At 39.7% G+C, this 24344-nt stretch overlaps 1 protein-coding gene across 1 annotated transcript; it reads right to left on the bottom strand.

The window, feature by feature from the left end:
- Nucleotides 1-7045: 7045 nt before the first annotated feature.
- LOC123247161 (acidic mammalian chitinase-like) lies at nt 7046-19944 on the bottom strand. Its single transcript, XM_044675963.1, has 11 exons — nt 19920-19944; nt 17249-17278; nt 15338-15539; nt 13571-13627; nt 13283-13448; nt 12497-12621; nt 12204-12327; nt 9790-9975; nt 8716-8835; nt 8464-8605; nt 7046-7323 (listed from the first exon to the last, which is right to left on the bottom strand). Exons 1-11 carry the CDS (start codon nt 19942-19944, stop codon nt 7046-7048), a joined length of 1455 nt encoding a protein of 484 aa, XP_044531898.1.
- Between the last annotated feature and the right edge of the window lie 4400 nt (nt 19945-24344).

Here is a 24344-nt window from a genome sequence, read left to right as displayed (position 1 = left end):
TTCCCTGGCTGTGTGGAAAGCACTGACAGATAATGCAAGGACTGTAGGAACCTGGTGAGAAGGGGGGAGTGTCTAGAATAATTTTAAGAGAAATTTCTCTTTCTATCTCTTGTTGTTGAATTTTGTTAGTAATGTACCTATTTGCACTCAGATTTTTTTCTCTATTTTTCCAACTCTTTTTCCTGTACCATATTTTTTTTAATTTAAACATTTATTAATATTCATTTTTAACATGGTTACATGACTCACGCTCCTACTTTCCCCTTCACCCCCCGCACTCCCCCCACCCATGGCTGATGCACATTTCCACTAGTTTTGTCATGTGTCCTTGATCAAGACCTATTTCCAAATTGTTGGTAGTTGCATTGTCGTATACCGTATTTTAAAGGGTTTTTTTGAGCTGATGATTTATGTGGGTTTATTTTGTATCCTGCAACTTTGCTAAATTATTATTTCACTTATTGAATTTTATTAATTAAAATATTTATTAAATATTTCATTGTTTCAATTAGTTTTTTAGCTGATTCTCTAGGATTCCCTAAGTATACTATCATATCATTTGCAAAGAGTGATAGTTTGTTTCTTCATTGTCTACTTTAATCCCTTCTATTTCGTTGTCTTCTCTAATTGCTAAAGTTAGCATTTCTAGTACAATATTAAATAATAGTGGTGATAATGGGCATCCTTGTTTCACCCCTGAATTTACTGGGAAGACTTCTAACTTTAAAATTGATTCTTGATCATAGTTTTAGGTAGCTATTTCTTATCATTTTAAGGAATGGCTCATTCATTCCTATGCTTTTTAACGTGTTTTTTTTTTAACCCTTACCTTCCACCTTAGAATCAATACTATATATTGGCTCTAAGGCAGAAGAGTCGTAAGGGCTAGGCAATGGGGGTTAAGTGACTTGCTCAGGGTGACACAGATAGGAAGTGTCTGAGGCCACATTTGAACCCAGGACCTCTAGTCTCTAGGCCTGCTTTCTAACATTTTTTTAAACCCTTAACTTCTTCTGTGTATTGACTTATAGGTGGAAGAGTGGTAAGGGTAGGCAATGGGGGTCAAGTGACTTGCCCAGGGTCACACAGTTGGGAAGTGTCTGAGGCCTGATTTGAACCTAGGACCTCCGGTCTTTAGGCCTGACTCTCAATCCACTGAGCTACCCAGCTGCCCCTTTTCTAACATTTTTAATAGGAATGTGCATTGTATTTTGAGGAAGGCTTTTTCTGTAGGATCTGTGATTTTCAGTGAGGGCACTTCTTCCACAGACTCAGCCAGTTCCCATTTTCCTCCTCTTCCTATTGCTCTCCACTCTCCCATCCATCCATCTATCTTCTTCCTCCTTCTTCTCACATTGTCCTCCATCCTCTTATCATTCATCCATTCATCCTCTTCTTCCTCTTATCATCTTCCATTCTTCCATCTATCGATCCATCCATCCATTCATTCATCCTCTTATACTCATTATCTCTTATTCTCCCATCTATCTTATGCATCCATCCATTCTCTTTCTCCTATTGTCCTCCACCCTCCATCTATTCATCCCTTCTTCTTTTTCTTCCTCTTCCTCTTTTTATTCACATAAATTCATCAAGCTAGAAGGAACATTAGAGGCTATATTATCTAACTTTTTCATTTTACAAATGAGGAAACTGAGGCCTGAGGAGGTTAAGTAATTTTTCTGATGTCACTCAAGCAGTAAGCATCAGAGATAGGATTTAATAATAATAATAATAATAATAATAACTAGTATTTATTTGAGGCTTTATGATTTCCAAAGCACTTTACAAATATCACATTTTATACTCACAATAACCCTAGAAGGAAGGTACTAGTATTATGATCACTTTACAAGTGAGGAAAATGAGGTAGGCAGCAGTTAAGTGACTTATCTGGGATCACACAGCTAAGAAGAGTATAAGGTGGCATATGAACTTTGGTCTTCCTGATGGATGCCTGGTCCTACTACTTTCTACTTATTGCACTGAGTTACTTATTTGCACTCAGGTTTTCTTTCTCTATACTTTCAACTCTTTTTCCTGTATCATTTTTAAAGTTTTCAAAATGTTTTACATATATTACCTCATTTTACTCTCACTGCTTCCCAGTGAGGCTGGTGCTTCAGGTATTATTTTCATTTCATAACTGATGAAATTGAGGATTTCTGCGCCAGAAAGAATCTGGGAATCTAGGTTGAAATCCCCTATTAATTGCTGTGAAAATTTAAGCAAATCAATTAATCTCTCTATTTGTAAAATGAAAGGGTAGGACTAAATTATTTCTTAAATTCTACTTATTGTTTCTTGATGTGATAAGTTCCTCAATTCTAGGAGATTTTAAGTACAGATTGGATGATCACTCGTGGGGATGATGTAGGAACGATGGATGGAAATTATAGGGAGACAGGTTTAGGTTTTATATAAGGGGAAGATGTTCTATCAATGAGAGTTATTAAATTTTTGAAAGGGCTGCCTTAGGAGGCAATGGATTCCACAGCACTAGAGTCTTGGATGGCCACTTACTGATGATATTGTTGGGGTCTAGGTTCAGGTACAGGTTGGCTTCTACAATTTCTTCTCTCTCTAAGTCCTATGTGTTATAAAGAGTCCAAAGAGGATAAGAATTCCCTGTTGGTTCAATTATATTTTCCTGGTTTCAGATAAATCATGCTGGTTGCATTGAATCTATGAATCACATAGGACCAACTCAATCACATCCTGGATCACTCAAGAAAGATCGTTCTTGCCTAACACTGTTCTTAAGAAAAACCAGATGGATGAAGAATGCATATTGGCCAGACAATGTCATGTAATTGGATGGGAAATATCTCTTTATCTATCTATCTATCTATCTATCTATCTATCTATCTATCTATCTATCTATCTATCTGTCTGTCTGTCTGTCTGTCTGTCTGTCTGTCTGTCTGTCTGTCTTTCTCTTATCTCCTGTATCGAATGCAGTGACTGACATATGATAGATGTTTAATAAATACTTGTTGATTGGGATTCCCAAGTATTTTTAAGGAAACTTTCGATCTGGCTTCAGTAAAGGTTTAAGGGAAAAAAAGGAAATGCCTAACCTGGGAATTCTGGACTCTACCAGATATGCTCATTTGATTTAAAAGAGTAGGAGATAGGGCCGTGGTCAGTGGGTCCTGCAGATGTGTTGGTTTAAAAGTTTGTCAAGGGGCTGCTAGGTGGCTCAGTGGATAGAGAGTTAGACCTGGAGATGGAAAATCTTGGGTTCAAATCTAGCCTCAGACACTTCCTTGCAAGTCATTTAATCCTAATTGCTTAGCCCTTACTCTTGCCCTGCCTTGGAACTGATACATTTTATAGATTCTAAGACAGAAGTTAGGGTTTCTAATGTTAGGAAATAAAATGGATATAGATGGATATAGATAAAAGTATTAATAGTTTACTTAAAGCCATATTGGTAAATTAAGAAGGCCAAGTGCCTGCTAAGATCTAATTCAAATCGTCTGCCATTGCCTCCTGCCCACCTGGCTGCTTTGTAGGAAAAAGTGTCTCCCAATCACATCAGAAGTCTTATACCTCTGTCTACGTAATCACACTTCCTGTCGTAAGAGGAATCATGGGAAATATAGTTTTCAAGTCCCCTAAACATCCACAGGAAGTTTATATCATATATCTAAATATTAAAGCTTAATGAACCCCAAAGAATCCCAAATTCCAATAACACACCAAAAAAAGGATTTTGTCAAAAACCTCTCCAATGGACTAAAGGAAGGAAACAAGCACTTATCAAGTACCTACTATGTGCCAGGTCTGGCCAAATGCTTTATAAATATTATCTCATTTGATCATCATAATAGCCTGAGAAGGAGGTGCCATTATTACCCTCATTTTACAGCTGAGGAAATTGAAGCAAATAAAAGTTAAGTGACTTATCTGGGGTTACCCCGCTAGTAAATGTCTGAGGCCAGATTTGAAATCAGATCTTCCTGACTCCAGACCCAGAGTTCTATCGACTCTATCTATCACCTTCACTGCCTCTCCTAATAACAGTATCCTAGTCCTCAAGCAGGCAGCTAAGTGGCACAGTGCCAAGTCTGGAGTCAGTTTCCTCATCTGTAAAATGACCTGGAGAAGGAAATGGCAAAATACTCCATTATCTCCTGCTGAGAAAATACAGTTTTCTCACAAAGAATCAGACCCAACTGAAATGAATGAATAACATACTAGTCTTCAAGTATCAGTGGCTGTGCTATGGTGGAAAGCACAGCACTTAGTAGGTTATTATCCTGGCTCTTCTAGGCTACTTACTAGCTATGTCCTTGAGCCAGTGACTCTGGAGCTTTTGTTTCCTTATGTAGAAGATGAAGGCATCAGACTAGATGATCATTAAGCCCCGAGACTCTCCCACCTATGAGATCTTGGAAGCCAATGAGGAAGGGAGAAGGTGAATTCTAGCCAGCTCTTGGCATAGTGGGGAGAGGGTAGGTTTAGAAGCCAGGAAGCCCCTAATATCCTGGACAAGTCATTTAAACTCTCAGAGCCTTTGGAAACTAAGAGAACTTATAGTTCTAAGTCTATGGGAGAAGCATAGGACTTTCTTTGGCAGATATTTCTCACCTGGAGTTCCCTGTATCAATGAAATCAGAGGGCTAGTCCCTATTCCACAAACTGTTAGAACTAGAAAGATCCTAAGAGATAGGATAGAGTATTGAACCTAGAGTAACAAGGTCCTAAGTTAATATGTAGTCTTAGACACTTACTAGTTGGGCAATCCTAAATGAGTCATTTAATCTCTTATTGCCTTAGTTTCCTCATCTGTAAAATGAGAATAATAATAGTACTATCTTCAAGAGCTGTTATGAGGATAAAATGAGTTAATAGTTGTAAAGTGCTTTGGAACTCTTAATGCTTGCTCTATACAGATGATATTATTATTGCTACTATTATTATTACTGTCATCTCAAATAAAGACTAGACTGGACAAGGCATTTGATTTGTAGTTATCTAAAACAAGGATGAATTGCTTATCTTCTCAATGAGGTGGGAGGAGAGAGAGGGAGGAAGATAACTAAAATTCAAAGTTTGAAAAAATGTTAAACATTGTTTTTACATTTAATTGGGAAAAATAAAATATTTAATTTAAATGCAAACACATAAGGGATGGCCTGGATGAGATATGGGTGCATTCACACTCAGACTGGCTTGGTCAAAGAATGAAAAAGTAATTTGTGTCTCTGTACTCTTCCCCAGTCAGATAGCATCTGGAATATTGGATCTTGTTCTAGACATGACATTTTAAGAAGAGCGACCCCAAAAAGGGAAAAGTCTTGAGTTCTTGCTACACTAAGATTGGCTAAAGGAACTGGGTATATTTAACTTGGAAAAGAGAAGATAAAGGGAAGCTATGATAGATGGGCTCAAATATGTGAAAGCTGATGATCATGGGACAGATGGATTAGACTTGCTTTCTCTGATGTCAGAGGGAAGATTAGAAAAATCATGGAGAAGTTGCAGAAAGGCAGATTTGAGTTTAATGTCAGCAAAAACTTCCTAACAATTAGACCTGTTACCAGAAGGAAGAATGAGCTGCCTTAGCAGACAGGGGGAGCCTCCTCAGGAGAGGTCTTCAAGCAAAGTATCTATTATGTGCCAGATACTATACAAATATAATCTTATTTGATCATCACAACTAGCCTTTAATGTAGATGCTATTATTACCCCTCCATTTTGCAGTTGAGGCAAACACAAATTAAGTGATTTGCTCAAGGTCAAAGAGTATCTGAGGCCAGATTTGAATTCAGGTTTTTTTTTTTACTCCGAGCCCAGCACTCTATCCACTGTCCTGCCTAGTTGAAGTAACTGAAAATATTTAGTATGTCAGCTTGGGGAAAGGATAGCAGGACATGGTAGTTGTCTTTAAATACTGAAGAGCTGTCTTGTCGGAAAATGATTGGATTTGTTTTGCGTGGTCCCAGAGAGAAGAACTTCAAGCAAATAGAAATTGCATAAAAGACAATTTTGGTTTACTATAAGGAAAGATTCTATAATAATTAGAATCATCCAAAAGCAAAATAAGGTTCCTTTAAGGGGTGGTATGTTTTCCTTCACTAGAAGTCCCTGGATAACTATTTTCTGGGTGTGATGTAGAGAGAATTTTCTTTATTGTTTGTTGTAATAATGAAAATAAACATAATATGTAATAATTAAAATGCTACCTGTAATATTTAGAAATTGATTTTGTTAGATAATATTAGTAAAAAATTGTGGTCGTCATTTACAAAATTAGCTCTTACTTCATGAGGATGATAGTAGCTTTTAACAACTTAATTTAATATAAATATAGTATAAGAAAGAAATAAGGAAGGAAAGAAGTAGAAAATTATTTCCTAGCCTACCACTCCAAAGTCTGATCTATACATAGAATTTCAGCTCCCTCCCTAACAAGGTTCCAGTCTGAAGAGAAGACTCTTCAGAGCAAGTGTCCTACCAGACCATGAGGGTATCTCCCACCCAAGTCACCAACACCAAATGGCATAGAAGAGTCAATCCCAGCAAACTCCCTTTTATCCACATCACTTCCTGCCTCTCTGAGCTGGTCTATCCCATCTCAGGAACCCATCAAAGTCTCTCTGAGATCCAGACTAAGTTGGTCTACTCCAGACTGAAATTCCTTGGTTTTTGTCCATCTATGTATGTGGCTTTGGGGTTTCTCCTCTCTCTGCCATCAGCAATGGAAAAGTGTCCTTTAGAACACTCGGTACAGGATGCTGACTGGCAAGTTGTGTGGAATGTCCATAATAGGAAGTTGGCTTTGATGACTTCTAAGATTCTTTCCCAGATTCTAGCCCTCACTCTTCTGCCTTAGAACAGATACATTTTATAGATTCCAAGGCAGAAGTTAGGGTTTCTTAAAAAAGGATTTTGTCAAAAACCTTTCCAATCTGGGGTGGGGTGTTCTGAGACCCACAACCACAGAACAAAGAAACAGAGACCACAGAACATTGATGTTCATCATTTTATTGCACATTTCTGGGGATAACTTGGGGGTTTTTTGAACTTTTTAAATTCATGCCCAGTTGCAGCAAGAGCAAGAAGCATCAAAGACAAGACCTGCCTGGCAGTGTTCCTGAAAGGTGTTTCCATTCACACAGTTGTAGAAGGCGTTCTTGTCGGTGGGGTCAGGATACAGGCCACTAGCCCTGGTGGCACAGAACCCGCTGCCGCCGGAACTGCCGCTACCGCTGCTGCTGCTGCCGCCGCTGCTGCCGCCGCTGCCACTGTCACCACTACCTTTACTAGGAGCTTCAGTGATGGGAGCAATGGGCTCAGGAGGGGCCTTGCAACCTGGAAGGGAAGGAAACGAGGTCGTTAGTCCTCTCTCCTCATGGGCCACGATGCCTGGGGTTGGGGACTCCCTCTAAGGTCTGCTCCTTCCCGTTCCCCGCCGACCTGGGCATCCTCTCCTCATGGTCCCATCCCTGTCTGGCTGATCTGCCTCTGACACATTCTTTAAAACACGTTCAGTTCTTTTCTCTACCTGAAGTCTTCCTTTACTACTCTAACCTTCACTGATTTCCCCTTTCTACAAACTTATAGAATTTATAGTCCGAATCACATATTCACTATTCAAAAAACTACCTGTACTATTATTTAAATTTTAATGCATGTATGAGATATCACAGCTGGTCTGGAAATTACTTGAAGGCAGGAATTATATAGTTCATGCCTCTTGGTATCTACTAGTGACCTTCACATTTTTTTCCCCTTTAGAGCACAGGGTTTGTTTGTTTGCTTGCTTGTTTGTTTTCTGCAGGGCACACTCCTGGAGAATCAGGGGTCTCATGTGATTGCAAATGTACATTCCAAAAAAAATTCCTTTAAGACCTGAACCTCCAGGCTGAATCTGGGAGAATCACTCCTCTGTAGTATCTAGTAGAATACTAGCCACTTGGTGTTCATATTCATATTCATTACAAGAATGAATAAATTAATTAATATTTTATTTATTTAATATTAATATATTATATATGAACATATTATCTATAATAATTAATATAATAATAAATGGATGACACAAGGCTGGGTCCCTAATTAGCTACTCTGACTCAGGTGCCAATCATTTGCTGACTAGTGTTATATTCATAACCCCTTTTATTTACAACACTAGCCATTCAGGGCTTTCCCCAAATTATGAATTGAACAAAGACTCCAAAGATCCTAGTTTGGCCAGATTCCAACAGGTCTAGAGAAATTTGGCCAGATTCCATTATATCCTTAGATACTATGATTCTAGGACCTGAGTAGTCCACTTCTCAGGTGGAAAGCAATTAAATGTTAAGAGCATTTGTTTGAGTTCCTCTCCCTCCCTTCACTCTCAGGTTCCAGGGATTGGAAGTCCTTCCTTGTTCAGTGCTCTTATTGCCCTATCAAGTATTGAGGAAGGGGAGGGGAAATGGAGAGGGTACATCTGCAGTTCTTACTCACTTGCATTCTCCAGACCAAGAGTTTTCTTCAGGGTGCTGATCAGGGGGAATTTTCCTTGGTTACAGAAAGTCCCAGTGAAGTCATCCAGATCAATGGCCCAGACCATGGCACCTCCAAAGTTATTCTTCATCAGCCACTCAGCCTGTGGGGACAGGACAGATGTTTGCTCCAGGCAGAGTCTTGAGCTCTCCCAAGGCTTTGGACCATAAATAAAGATGAACTGGCTCAGGGGAGCCCAGAGAAATACTCTACCTTGATTTGGAAGCTCCTAGGATTGTCATAGCCAACCCACTCATTGCCTTTGTAAGCATAGGGGACATCCTCAGCAGCCTCCCACACCTCAGTAGCACCATTTTTCAGGAAGGGGCAGATCTGAGAAAAGAAAATGATGAGATTAAGAAGTTGATGAGTTTTCTGGTAAGATGTCGAATATAAACTTAAAAACCTTTAAAAAAGTTTTTTACTATTATAATGGAAATACATGTATAACCCAGTGGAATTGCTTGTTAGCTCCAGGAGTGGAGAGGGAAAAGGAGAGGGAGAGAACATGAATCATGTAACTGTGGGAAAAGATTTTAAAAATAAAATTATATATACATTTTTATTATTATTATAAACTTTACAAACATAAAATGAGAATTTCCATTTATATAATAGTACAGTCATTCAAAGCTCACTGTGTACTCACTATGCAACCGGTACTATGCTATAGATTTAGGGTAAAAGAAGGGTAAAGGCTCATCTTTGCTGTCCAGGAGCTTACAAAACTCAAATAAGAGCCCAACTTAAACAAGTAAAGGCACACATACTTCCTACCTTCAACCAGAAACACTATTTCTTTATTTCAAGGATGCCCAATTTCACTTAGAGCAGTACTTCTGATATAGATGAGAACCCTTGCATGCCTTAAATAGATAGTTTCATGAACTGCTGTGGCCAAAAGTCATCCTTACTCAGTGGCCAGCTCTTTGCTGAAGAGGCTCTGAGAATTTCAATATTTAGCTAAGATATTTTATTGGGTCCAGACTAACAGTCTTTGTAGATTAACAGAACTTGCCAAAGTTTGTTCTCTACTGACACAGTTTGGAGATCTAAGTATCACCTTCCTATCCTGGCATCAAATCAGACGAGGACTTTGGTTGAAACCCTTCTGTGAATAGTCCCTTTGCAATATCATTATTTTTGAGCTCCAAATACTAATCAAATTAGACGAAGAAGAAATCCAAGTATTGTTGGAAGAAAAAAAATGATCTTTATATTTTAATCGACAAATTGAGAGTCACAAATAACCTTTTATCGTCTTTATAAAACTTTCTAGCTCCGTACCTCATAGTAAGCCCAGAATCCAGACTGCCTGGTGTAGGGTCCAGCAGGGCCAGGGCCAGTGGTGGGTGCACCGATGCCGTGGTTAGCGGGGTTGCTCAGCATGAAAGTGTGTCCATAGGCTGGGAATCCAACAATGAGTTTCTCAGTGGCTGCTCCGTGATCTTTCCAGTAGTTCATGGCGTAATCCTGGAAGAGAGGCACTTTAGAGAGCTCTGAGCCCATCCTCTAGTCAGTACCTTCTCTCTTTTGTCCTCCCTCTCTCCCCACCACCCCAGGGTGTAAGGGATCTTGCTCTCACTTGGTCTTATGAAACCATGCATTTCTGTTATGTGCGGAATCATTTCTACTTAGTATTCTAGTTATTCGTGTCTATGATTTGTCTTTGAACAGTGGATAGAATAGTGGACCTGGAATCAAGAAGACCTGAGTTCAAATCCAGCCTCAGATGCTTACTAAGCTGTGTGATCTAGGAAAAATCACTTAACTTTATTTGCCTCAGTTTCCTTATCTGTAAAATGAGCTGGAGAAGAAAATGGCAAACCAGTGCAGTATCTTTGCAAAAAAGAGCAAATCCCAATGGAGTCATGAAGAGTCAGACCTGATTAAACAACAAAAATGCCTTGTCTTTCCTGTTAGACCATTAACCTAACAATGGTGACCATACCATGATTTAGCTATCTTTGTATCTTCCTTAGTACTCAGCCCACTGTACTGCCTTTGAATGTTTGAATGGAATGCATGGCCATGTACTTGTCATTAGGTCCTGCCAGGAATTAAACTGATCCCTAGGTACCTATCTCTTGTCCTAACTGATGAGGCTGTCAGAGCATTTTTTTTTCTTTAAAACCCTTACCTTCCATCTTGGAATCAATACTGTGTATTGGCTCCAAGGCAGAAGAGTGGTAAGGGTAGGCAATGGGGGTCAAGTGACTTGCCCAGGGTCACACAGCTGGGAAGTGTCTGAGGCCAGATTTGAACCTAGGACCTCCTGTCTCTAGACCTGGCTCTCAGGTCACTGAGCTACCCAGCTGCCCCCTCAGAGCATTTTTAATGATTTATGAATTAGTAATTTTCCTGTTAGAAGTAATGAATAGAGCACCAGACCTGGAGTCAGGAAAACCTGAGTTCAAATTTAGACAGCAGATATTTTCTAGCTGTGTGATCCCAGGCAAGACATTTAATCTCTGTCTTGGTTTTCCTCAACTGTAAAATGCAATTAATAATAGCATGTACCTCCTAGGGTCATTGTGAAGATCAAATGAAATTCTATTCGTCAGGCACCTAGCATAGTCCTTGGAACATGGGTAGGTGGTTAAGAGATATTTGTTTCCTTCCTCTCTATCATAGAGGCTTAATTATGATAATAAATATAGGAAAAGTGAAGAACTTAACAACATCACGGTTTCTTCTGATGACACCACTGTCATCCACATCATTCTTGATCTAAATCTTAGCATCGTTATTGATGTTTCTCTCTTCTTCACTTTGGTTCCCATCCCACCTACCTCCCATCTAATAATCCAGGGCCAGATCCTGTTGATTTTATCTCAGCACTATCTCTTGGTTTTTCTCTGTTCTCTGGGCACTCTTCCTGAACCACTCTAGCTCAGGCTTCCATATCTACCTCCTAGCTCATACCATATCCCTCTAATTAATCCTCTGTCTTCCACGCTCAGCCCTCTCTAATATATTCTTTTTTTAAAAAAAATCCAAACCTTACCTTCTTTCTTAGAATCAATATAGATATTGATTCCAAGGCAGAAAAGAGGTAAAGGTTAGGCAGTGGGGGTTAAGTGACTTGCCCGAGATCATATAGTTAGGATGTGTCTGAGTCCAGATTTGAACCCAGGACGTCTGGTCTTTAGGCTTGACTCTCCATCCACTGAGCCATTTTGCTGCTTCCTATAGTACTTATTTTTATATCTTGTTTTGTGATTCTGCAAATGATATGGCAGCTAAGTGGTGTGCTGGGCTTGGAGGAAGGAAGACTTGAGTTCCAGCCTCCCTTCAGATATTTGCTAATTGTGAGACCTTAGATAAGACTCTCAATCTTTTTGATGATCAGTTTCCACACTGGTAAACTGAGAATAATAATAGCATTTGCCTCACAAGTTTATTGTAAAGATCAAATGAGGAAATATCTGTAAAACTTTGTAAACCTTAAAGTGCTTATAGAAATGTTAACTACTATTATTTGTTATTATTACTGTTATTATTATAAGCGCCTCAAAGGTATATTTTTCACATCTCAACCCCAAAACACCAGTAAAGTTCCTTACACATTGTAAACAATAAATGTGTGTTGAATGTAATTAAACTTTCTCTCAGCTATTTGCTCCCTTGATGTATTTTGGAACCCTTGTTGATGAGCCCATTTTTCTCTAGCCCTCATGACATGCAGGGGACTCACTCACCACATTGAGGTAGGCATTGCTGCCGGTGTCACTGGGGTATTTGTACAGGGGGCTGTTCTCTCCGGTGTAGCTCTCCCAAGAGCCATGGAGATCGTAGGTCATGACGTGGATGAAGTCCAGATACCTGGGAAGGAGAACAGGATTGAAGTTGGGTCCTGGCCATTGCTTTCTCCCTAATTCTGTAGTTTCTTCACCAAGGGTTCTGAGCAGCATGATGGACTGAGGATTGGCTTTCCCAGCACAAATGGCAGCTGATGCCCAGAGATCTTTGAAGGATACACCGCGGTACTCACTGAGAGAGCTGAGGGATGTCATAGCCAGACTCGATGTTGGAGATGCCGGCAGCCACAGCAGCGGTGATCATCAGCCTGGGTTTGTTGATCTGCTTGGCTTCCTGCTCAAAAGCTTCAAGCATTTCCTGTGGATGAACAAAAGAGGGTGAATGGACCACAGCCCAAAGTGAGATTTCTCTGGCAGCTCTCTGGACTCAACTAGCCTCTTCCATTGATGACCTTCAGTGTGCATCATCAATTCAATTCAGTTCATAGGATCGTGGGAGCATAGATCCTTCCTTGGTGCCCGGCATGATGATAAATTGGAGCCAGTGCCAAACAGAAGAGGTGGTATTGTTTGCCTAGAGATAATAGGGAACCACTGAAGTTTATTGAGTAGAGGAGTAATGTGGTGAGACTCATGCTCTAGAAATACCATTTTGGCAGTTGTGTGGATGCTGGTTTCAGAAGGGAAAGCAGGGGGATCAATTAAGAGACTATTGTAGGGAGTCTCCAGGCAGCTCAGTGGATTGAGAGCCAGGCCTAGAGATAAGAGATCTTGGGTTCAAATTTGGTCTCAGATACTTCCTAGATGTGTGGCCTTGGACAAGTCACTTAACCCCTATTGCCTAGCCCTTACTACTCTTCTGCCTTGGAACCAATACACAGTATTGATTCCAAGGTGGAAGGTGAGGGTTTAAAAAAGAAGAAGAAGAAGAATATTGCTCAAGGCACCTACGTTCTCTACTTTGCCTTAGTGGCATTGACTACTTACTTCTCAATCACACTCAGCTATGTCCAGCTCACCTTAATCAGGACAGTGAAGAGGTTCTTGTCCTGAGGGGTGCTGCCACGAGAGCCAGGGTACTCCCAGTCAAAGTCAATCCCATCAAACTCATACTGGCGCAGGAATTTAATGACTGAGTTGATGAAAGTCTGGCGGTTCTCAGGAGTGGAGACCATGGTGGTGAATCTGAAGGAGATAGAAAGAAGATGGAGTGAGGAGATCCACATGCAGATGGCACAACTCTGTGTATCTTTTCACCTTTCTGAGTGGCTTATCAATTATGACACTAATCTTAAGGAAAGACTTACGGGGCAGTTCCAAAGTTCCAGCCTCCAATTGCCAGGAGAGTCTTCAGCTCACTGTTCCTATGGAGAGAATAAAGAGAGAATGTCAAATCCTATATGCTATTACCAGTTTGAAGCACCTTCACAATGACGGAGATTGCCTGGGTAGTTCAGTAGGAAGGTCTTTGGAACAGATCTATTGAGACACTGAAGGACTTTTTTTTAGGTTGTTATACTCCATTTATTTATACATTTCTGGCAGAATTAACATGATCAGAGTCCTCTGGCCTCTTGGGACCAAGACTACAATGTCTTCATTCTCAAAAACATGAGGCACTGTCAGCATCTTTTGAATACCTGCGATGCACCTACTTTTGTTGTTTGGTTGTTTCAACCATATCTGACTCTTTGTAACTCCATTTTCTTGGCAAAGATGCTGGAGTGGTTTGCCACTTCCTATTCCAGCTCATTTGACCGATAAGGAAACTGAGGCAAACGAGGTGAAGTTATTTGCCCAGAATCACACATAAGGCCAGATTTGAACTTAGTAAGATGAATCTTCCTGACTCCAGGCAGACACTCAATCCATTGTACCACCTGGATGGCTATTACAAACATAACTGTCATTAGAAGGGGATGTGGCTTCGTTCCACCAGAGGAAATTGCAAATCTTGGTGTGGAAAGGTACTTTCATGGTTCTCTACTTCAGCCACACCCCAATTGTTTTTGGAACAGAGAAACTCTCCAGTTCAGTGATTTCTTTCTTTCATCTGGGTAAGTTGGAATTATGAGGCATACTGAATGAACAGAATGTATTTTCTCATGGCATTTGTAGGTAAAAGGTACCTTTGTGATCAACTGATCCAACTACTTTGGGCAGCTAGGTAGTGCTGTGCCTGGAGTCAGGAAGACTCATCTACCTGAGTTCAAATCTGGCCTCAGACACTTTCTAGCTGGGTGACCCTGGGCAAGTCATAACTCTATGAGACAGGTAGTGTACATATTATTTATTATCAACATTTTACTAATGAAGGAGTGGTTCAATGACTTGTCCATAGTCACACATAGCTATTAAGTGTCCAAGACAGTTTTCTCGCCTCTCCCTACCATCCTCTTTCCATTACAGTGGGCTACTTTTTATTGTACCAAGCCTGAAATTCCAGTAGCTATCACCAAAAAAACAAAAAAAACCCAACATTTTAAAACACACTTCTTTAAAACTTCCAAAGAAGACAAATGGTGCTTTAGAAATATTTGCTGGCTTTCTAGCTGTGTGACCCTGGGCAAGTCACTTAACCCCCATTGCCTAGCCCTTACCACTCTTCTGCCTTGGAACCAGTACACAATACTGATTCAAAGACCGAAAGTAAGGTTTTTTTTAAAAAAAGAAATATTTGCTGGTTTGGATGGGATGCTTTTATTGACCAGTGAGTATGGGCAGTTCTCTGATGTTCTAAAGAGAAAGCAAACTCCTAGAGGTCACTCTCCAGCTACCTTCAAAACTACAAGAATATATAAAAAATCCACATGGCATGAATGTACCTCAGATACTTCTTATCTTAAATAGTAAATAAACTGGGTTTATGTTTAGAATGGAAATGGTGTTACGGAGTCTGGTTTGACCTCCCTCATTTGATTCTAAGCTCCTCCAAGGAAGGAATTATCTTTTGCTTCTTTTTGTAGCCCCAGCTCTTAGCAGAGTGCCTGGCACATAGTCAGTACTTAATAAATATTTATTGGCTGGGGAATTCTAGCCCAGCATCAATACACTAGCCTTTCCCTCTTCCTTACTTGTTTTTCAGACCATTGAAGGACTTGTAGAGGGTCACATCATTCCATTCGATGGTAGAGATTTCATTGTTCCTCATCCCAGCAAAAGCATAGATCAAGTGAGTACAGAGGCAGGGGTCGATGTTCTCAGGCTTGAAGCGCCCCAACCCTGGTCTGTACTGGGCCCAGTTGGTGAAGTAGCATGTCAGGTGGTAGGCAGAGCCTGTTGGTAGCAAAGAGCAAAAGTCATGATGAGTGACATCAGAAGAGCCTCCTCATTCATTCATTCATTCATTCAAGAAACATTTGGTAAGTACCTATTATGTGCCAGACACTGGCAATACAATGACAAAAATGAAACCCTCCTTGTCACTAAGAAGCTTGCATCCAGGGCAGTCTGGTGGATTGAGAGCCAGGCCTGGAGATGGAAGGTCCTGGGTTCAAATCTGACCTCAGATACTTCCTAGCTGTGTGACCCTGGGCAAGTTACTTAACCTCTGTTACTTGGCCCTTGAATCTTCTGCCTTGGAACTGATACTAGTATTGATTTTAAGATAGATGGTAAGGGTTTTGTTGTTTTTTTTTAAAGAAGCTTACATTGAACTGGGGAAATAACATGCATATAGGTAAATATAAATTGTATATACAAACTAGATATAAGGTAATTTGGTGGGGTAGAGTAGAGCACTAAGAAGTGGGAGTAAGAGAGTAGAGGTGATCAGGATACATCTCTAAGATGTAGAACTTAAGCTGAGCTTTAAAAAAAACAAGAAAAAAGTTGCACTTACAGATCATTTGAGGTTTATAAAACATCTTGCTTATGCATTATCTTATCTGATCTTTACAACAACCCTGGGCAATAGGCACTATTATTATCCCCAATTACAGATGGGCAAACTGAGGTTGGGAATGTAAGTGACTTGCCCATGGTCATAAAGTTAGTAAATGTCTCAGATGGGAGTTGAATTCAAATCTTCATAACTCAAAGGCCTACATTTCATATATCCTCCCCATCTAACTGCTTATTCTAGTACCTGGAGGTGAGATGGGAGAGCATTTGGAACATGTGCCAAGATAGGACAGAGATGGAAGATGGGGTGCCATATTTGAGGAACAGCCAACTTGACTCAAACAGAATATGTGTACAGGGGAATAACCTGTAACAAGCCTGACAAGGTAGGCTGAAGCTGAACTGTGGATAGTTCTGTCACCAATTCCCAGTATGGTTTTGGGCAAGTCAGTCTCTTCATATTTCCACTTCATGGTCTTTGGAGGTGTGACTGGTAGTGCTAATTGTCTTTTTTTTTTTTAATTCTTACCTTCAGTCTTAGGATCAGTACTATGTATTGGTCCCAAGGCAGAAGAACTGTAAAGACTAGGCAATAGAGGTTAAGTCACTTGACTGAAAGTTATGAATGATCTGAGGTCATATTTGAACCCAGGACTTACTTCCCATATCGAGGTCTTTCTCTCAATTCACTGAGTTTCCTAGCTGCCTCCACCCCTGCATACTTTGCAACCAACTAAAGAAGTGTTCATTAGGCCACTTCTTTATAAAATAGAATTGCTTTGGACTGTCAATCTGGGATCTGGGGTAAAATCTGAGCTCTTATTCTCTTTCAGAAAAAAGCTGAATGAGCAGGACTCCCTAGAAGTATAATAATGCTCACTGGGGAATGTGAGTGATAGCTTTGGATGATCTGACAGAGTGCAGCTTTTGTGGGGATAATCCCACAAGTCTTTTCCATTTGACGTTGGGGTTTGAATAATAGAGTAACTGCTCTGAGTCAGGTATCTTCAGCTACTCAAGCAAGTTGGCCTTCTCTGAGCTCATGTGCTATAATATGCAAAGAAATGATCTGCACTTGGATACTGGAGACGGTACTGTAAAAAGAAATGAGTCAGGGGGAAAAGTAGGAGCCTATGACTTACCCAGCTGCGCAAACAGCACCAGGGCCAGACCTAGAGAAGAAAACAAAACAAAACATTATATATTAAGAACTTTACTAGGTACCAGGAATACATCAGAAATGAAATAGTTCCTGCCCTCCAGGAACTCGTATTTTATTAGAGAATGTTCTATTTGATCCCAATAGTTTTCATGCCCTGTTTTGTGACTTAGGATCCAATTTATCTCAGAATATGGAGTTTTAATTGGGTTTTGAGGGAAACTGAAGATATTTCATGGCAAAGAATGAACCTTAAAATTAATATGTATAGAAGTCAAGGTGGTCAGCTCTCCTTCATGCGGACATTCCTACTATGTAGACTTCTGTCCCACAGAAGCACAGAACTCCAAAGTTGGAAGGGTCCTCAGAGACCATCAAGTCTAACCCATACATGAACAAGAATTTTCTCTATAAGATCCCTGACAAATGGTCATACAGCTTCTGCTAGGAGAATCACAGGAAAGGAGATCCTACTATTTTAGCTAGATAGAGCAGTGTTGGACTTGGGATCAGGAAGATCTGAGTTCTAATTCTGCCTCAGATATATTCACATACATATATATATGCATGTATTTATATATACCCAGATATGTATATATGTATGTGTGTATGTATGTATCTATGTGTTTATCTCTCTTTCTGTCTCACTCTACCTCTCTCTCTCTGTCTCTGTTTCTCTGTCTCTGTCTCTCTGAATAAAGATATGAGCTCTGTGACCCTGGGTGAGAAATTTAACCTTTCTTCAGCTTAAGTTTGCTCATCTGTAAAATGGGGATAATAATAGCACCTACCTATCCAGATCTTTGTGAGGATCAAATGATATAACATCTATAAAGGGCTTTACAATCTGTAAATCATTATTAAAAAGTTTGCTATTATTTTTTTCCCAAGACAGCTTATACTGCTTTGGGGTAGCTCAAATTATTAAGAAGTTTTTGCTCAAAATGAGCCAAAGTCTACCTCTCTGCAATTTCCATCTATGGCACCTAGTTGTGCCCTCTCAGGTCAAGCTGAATAGGATTAATCCTTCTTCTACAAAATATTGACATAACTGAAGATCGCTCTCATGTTTCCTTCCTAGGGCAGAGTATAGCAGGAACATCTACAAGTTTCAGATTCTGCCTTCCCAGAGCAGAAACAGACTTTTTAGGAGCCAAGAGGTCAGACTAAGAAGAGCAAGAAACTTGTTATCTATGAGAGAGCTATGGTACAGGCTTCCCCAGGATATTGTCTAGAGTTCCCAGGCCACCCAGAGGGTCTGTCTGCAGAGTGTTCCCTCCGCTCCACTCATCATCTACCTCGGTCTGGGACCAGTCATCTAGCTGATTAGTATCAGATCCTATTGATCCTAGGAGAATGTGCAGAAGGGGTCTTTCAAATGAATGCTAGAACAGTGTGAATTCCATGGTGGATGTAACTGAATCATCCTGGACCCTCCTTCTCCACTACACATGCTTTTGTTCTTTTAGATTTTCTTTTCTTCTCCCTGTTAATTTAAATGAATTGGTAAATAAAATCAATGGGAATCAAATGGATATACTAAGGGTGGTAACTGGAGAAATAGGAAAAACCTAGTGGGGAGGTAAAGAAGGAGGTAGGGATATGGATGAGGCCAACGAGTGATTGCAGATTATGGCCATGCTGATATCAGGAACAAAGAAAGAAGAGGTCCTGAGACAAGTGTGAGAAACCAGTCATGGAACCAAGAAAATGAGAAGTCGAATGAGCAGGACATTTTAGGACCCCAACTGTCATTTATTTCAATTCAACAAGCATTTTTTTAAAAAAAATCCTTATCTTTTTCTCAATATTAATTCTAAGACAGAAGTGCCAGGGCTAGGCAAATGGAGGTCACATCAACAAGCATTTATTAACTGCCTACAATAACCCCTTCTGCAAATAGTAAGAGCCACCATTTGTGTAGCACTTTAAGGTTTGCAAACCATTTTACAAATATAGGTAAAACGAAACAGATATTACCTTCAAGGAGCTTACGTTTTAGAATAGAAATTATTAACTTTTTTGTGTCATGGGTTCCTTTGGCCATCTAGTGAGACATATAGACTTTTTCTTAAAATATTTTAAATGCAAAAATTTCAAAATATTTTTTTTAAAAAGTCATGGAACTCAGGTTAAGAATCTCTGTTCTAGAAGGATGAAATCATAGAATGATAAAGCTAGGGCTGAAGTGACTTCATAAATCACTTAGTCCAATCCCTTTCCTTAATTTTACAGATGAAGAAACTGAGGCCCAAGGGAGTAATAATTAGTGATTATTATAATGTAATAAAAATCATAATTGATCCCCTAGTAGTAAAGGTATCAAAGGTACAGTAGAAGAATGGAAAGTTTAATGAGATTAAAATGGGAAGAAATGGAGGTGTGGGTAGGAACTGAACTTGGAGATAAGAAGACTGGGTTCAAATCCCACCTCAGACACTTAGAAACTTGGACGAGTCACCTAACCACCCTATGTTGCCCTTTTCTCATCTCTAAAAACAAAGCACTGGATTTGGTGGTCTCTAAGGTCTCTTGATATCTCTAAATCTCTGAGCTTATTATCATACCCAGTGATTCTTTACAGAGGTCTTAGAAAGAAAAGGGAAAGAAAAAAGTCACCACGGATTGACTTTCTCCCAAGAGCACTGACTCACCAGTGAGGAGGATGAGCTTTGCCATGACTGCAATCTGTACTGATCTGAAAGATAACTTTCTTTCTCAAATTTCTCAAAATATGAATCAGAAGGGTCTCTGAATGTTTGGAACAAATATATATATATATATATATATATATGTTCTTTCTTTTTTTAACCCTTACAACTTCCTTCTTAGGATCAATACTGTGTATTGGTCCTAAGGCAGAAGGGTGGTAAGGGCAGACAATGGGGGTTAAGTGACTTCCTTGGGGTCACAAGGCATATGAGGTCAAATTTGAACCCAGAATCTCCTGTTTTTTAAGCCTGGCTCTTAATCCACTGAGCCATCTAGCTGCCCCCCTGTGTATATACTTCCAATAAATATTTGTTGATTACCACAAAAATTATAGTCTCTTTTGGTGCTATTTACAATTTGATGAGGTCACTTTTTGTGCCTGACATGAATTTCTTCCTGCTTGCCTCCCCAAACTGACCTTTTATAACTCTTTTCTTTCAGGACCATAATTATTTATAGCAAGGGCTTTGTCCCAAGATATCCAAAATTTAGGAGACCCTTGTGCTCCTTCAGGTGCTAGAAACACCTGATCTTTGCAGTTACTTAGCAAAAATAATGAGTTAAAGTACAAAGCTAATAGGTGGTGCTATTTCTTCCCTCATCCCAAAACTGTAAGTCCTTATCAGCAACATGGAAGCTGTTGTTTCATTTTGTGAAGTTTGACCAAAGTTCATTTTGTCTTTTCTCTAGTTGTCTTCATTAATTAAAATTCTTCCCCTCTGCACTCCAGTAAAAATTGCTCTCTAAACCTACACTGTATTTTCCCACCTCCATACCTTTGCTCATATTTCTTCCCTTGCCTCAAAAAACTCCTCTTACTTCACTTGCTTTTTTAGTGGTAATGGGGGTTAGAGGAGGGAGGGAGATAAGACGCTTTTTGTTCACTGAAAAAAAGATATAATCATTTAAAAAAGAGTAAATCTTAGCACAGTAACCACAAGCAGGTTTAAAAGACTTCCAGCCATATTTTAAGGAGGATAAGCAGACATCAAGGTCTCTTAGGACCTTGGGGGCTTCTTCCGTAATACTATCAAACTTTCAGTATCCTCTGGAAACACTGCCCTACTCGAATGACAAGACTTTTGAAATAAAGATGATGAAGACACTCATTTGGGACCCTATTCCCCCTGGGGCCAGGGGAGACTGCCCTTTCACAAATATGGTTTCCCAGAAGGCTCAAGTTAATTGTTAAAGGGATATTCCATGGGAAAAGTCTTTCTCTAGGGCAGGGGTTGGCGACGTATGACTCTCGAGCCATATCTGGCTCTTTCGAGGGCCAGATATGGCTCTTTCTGCAGGAACCATAAAGTCAATTTTTTTTCAGGTGCTGTTACAGGAGCGTGCACTGTGAGCACTGTAGGGCTCTCACGAAATTACATTTTAAAAAATGTGGCGTTTATGGCTCTCATGACCAAAAAGGGTGCCGACCCCTGCCCTGGGGTTTTTTGTTTTTTTTTTCCCAAACTCAGTACACTGCTCAACTTACTATCTTTCCTTGCCCAGGTTCAGGGACTTACTGGCAGTGATGGATCAAGGAGGATACCTGAATCTAATCATGTCAACCTATCAGTGTTGAACAAGAGCAGGAGCATCCATAGCTTTGAAGAGATAGATTGATCCTGACAAAGAGATGGCTTTCTAGCACTTCCTATATCATGAGACAGGAGCAGAGTCTCAGGGTAGGACTCTCCTCCCCTTACACCGTGGGAGGGGGAACTATGATGTTTCCATGATTTCTCCAGGCTGAATAACAACCTCATGGAATTTAGCTCCATCTATAAGGTGGGAAGCAAGTTAAACGAAGAAGTTAAAGGAAAGTCAGAAGAGTAAAAAATTTAAAGTTCTGGATGGTCACTTACCAGTGAGGAGAATGAGTTTAGCCATCTTGCCTCCGTGGTGAATGAATGCTTGCTTCCCCTGTCTTTTATACTCTATCCTTCCTCCCCAGTGACCTCCTTGAGTTCTTTTTTGTCACGCCTAGCTCCAAGGTAAATGTTGATATTTGTGACCATTACAATACTCAGCTCTGTTTAAGAATCCATTATTAATAAGGAAAAAAAAACACATCACAGTGTTCACTTTCCAAGAAGAAAGGACTGTGCTCAGAAAGTGATGGCAACACTGATAAGTACTATTATTATGCAACAGTTTATGTAACCACAATTTATGATACTAAAGAGATTATATACATCTGTGTTTGGGTAGTTCTGTAGCTAACTGGACTTTGTTCCTCTTGTTCATCCTTTGAGATATTCAAAAGCATTGGTCCAATGGACCTTCCCTGTGATTGTTCATTCTGGACAAAAATTGAACTCCAGGACTGGGATAACTCTTGGATAATGATAGGCTCAGATTTTAAAGAATCATAAAATCTTGGAAAAATCACTGGTAGGTTGCTCTCTGAACTAAGGAGTCTATCAAAGTATTGTGAATCTTAGAGTAGGAAACTGATGACTCTAGAGTGAGATCCTCAAAATGTGGTCTTGGAAACGATATGTGTCACTGAAACTCTTTTAGAGGGTACATGAGGTCAAAATGCTTGTTATAATAAGATATTTTAGCTTTAATATAGTAAATATTTATAGATATCGCCCACATAAAACAAAAGCTCTGGGGGGAGTCTTTGATACTCTCTAAGAAGCAAAGGGGTTCTGTGACCAATAAATTTGAAAATATCTCCTTTAAAGGACTGATGAATATTAAAATTTTTGAATCCCCTCTACAAGATCATCTATTCTCAGTTTTGAGACCAGTTGACCACTAATGGTGGCAAGAGGAAAATAGCCCAGGCCACTATTGGTGATTTTAATTGTTAGGAAGTAGTTGATTAGATGGAGTCAAAACTTGTCTTTTTTATAACTTGCCCTTTGGTTTTTTTTTTATCCCCAAGACCAAACAGAACAACTTTGATCTCTTTTCCTTGTGACAACACTTCAAATTTCTGTAGGCAACTCTTACTTGCCTTCTAAATCTTCCTTTCTACAGGGTGGTAGGTCTTTCTCTCAGGCCATCCTCATATGACACATTTCCCAGGCCTCTCATCATTCTGGCCGGTATAGATCTACTTTGGCTTGCCATTGGCTCTTCTAAAAGATGTCACTCAGAACTGATTGCTATATTCCATATGGGACCTAAGTGAAATGGGGATGGTTGAATTACTCTTATAAATATGATGATAAGGAGATATTTTAAAGGTATTGCTTACTATTTGTGTTTAGAGTGAATGAAATAGTGAATAAGTGAATGAAAAGTCATTTATTATGTTCTTTACTATGTGCCAGGCATTGTGCTAAGTTCTGGGTAGACAAATAAAAAGAGAAATCGTTCCCACCCCAAAGAACTTACATTCTAATAAAAGGAACCAAATTGGTGATCCAGGAAGAATGTTTCAGTTTGGGAAGTCACGGGAATGGTTAATAGACCCATGGTGCAAATGACAAACATTCTTTTCCAGGAATAACGGAAAGAAGGGAATAAATATTTGTATAATGCCTATTATGTGCCAGGCCTTCTGCTAAGCACTTTACAAATACTATCTCATTTGATCCTCAGAACAACTTTGTGAGGTAGATGCTATTATTATCCTCATTTTACAATTGAGGAAATTAGAACAAATGGATGATGAGTGATTTGCCCAGGGCCACATAGCTAGTAAGTGTCAGAGGCTGGATTTGAACTCAGGTCTTTTTGACTTGATGCCCACTGCTTTATCTACTTTACCACCTAGTATTGGTGAGGAGGAAGAGACTGGAAGCAGGGAGACCATTGGGAGGCTATTGCCATAGTCCAAGTGAGAGCTAACGAAGGTCCTGAACTAGAATGTTCTTGATATGTGTGTAGAAAAAGAGACAGATGAGAGAGTAGATGGGGGTGTAACCAGTAAATCTTGGCAACCTCTTAGATATGTGGAGTAAGTGAGCATAAAAAGTTGAGAGTAACTTCTAGGTTAATTACCTGGGTGACTGGAAAACATGAATGGCAATGCCCTCAAAAGAAATAAATTTAGGAGAGAAGGGAATGAGTTTGAATTTGGACATGTTGAATTTGATGATATTTTAGTATATCCAAGTGAAGATGCCCAACAGGCAGTGGGAAATATGGAACTATGGCAAGGGAGAGAGATATGGGAGTCACCTGCATAGGGATGATAGTTGAATGCATGGGAATTGATGAGATCACAAAGAAAGTGTAAAGAGGGAAAAGAGAGCTCAGGCACAGAGCCCTTGGGTACATCAAAGAAAAATTGGTCAGACAGGTAGGAGAGGAGAAATTAATGGCATAAAAACTCAGGAAAGAGAGAAAAATCAAGTTCAACATTGTTGAATACTGCAAAGGAATCAAGAAGAATGAATTAGGAAAGATGGATG

Source organism: Gracilinanus agilis, chromosome 4 (genome assembly GCF_016433145.1).
Source record: "Gracilinanus agilis isolate LMUSP501 chromosome 4, AgileGrace, whole genome shotgun sequence".
NCBI lineage: Eukaryota > Metazoa > Chordata > Mammalia > Didelphimorphia > Didelphidae > Gracilinanus > Gracilinanus agilis.
Note: the sequence above shows the minus strand (reverse complement) of the source record. Positions and strands in the feature narration are given on the sequence as shown.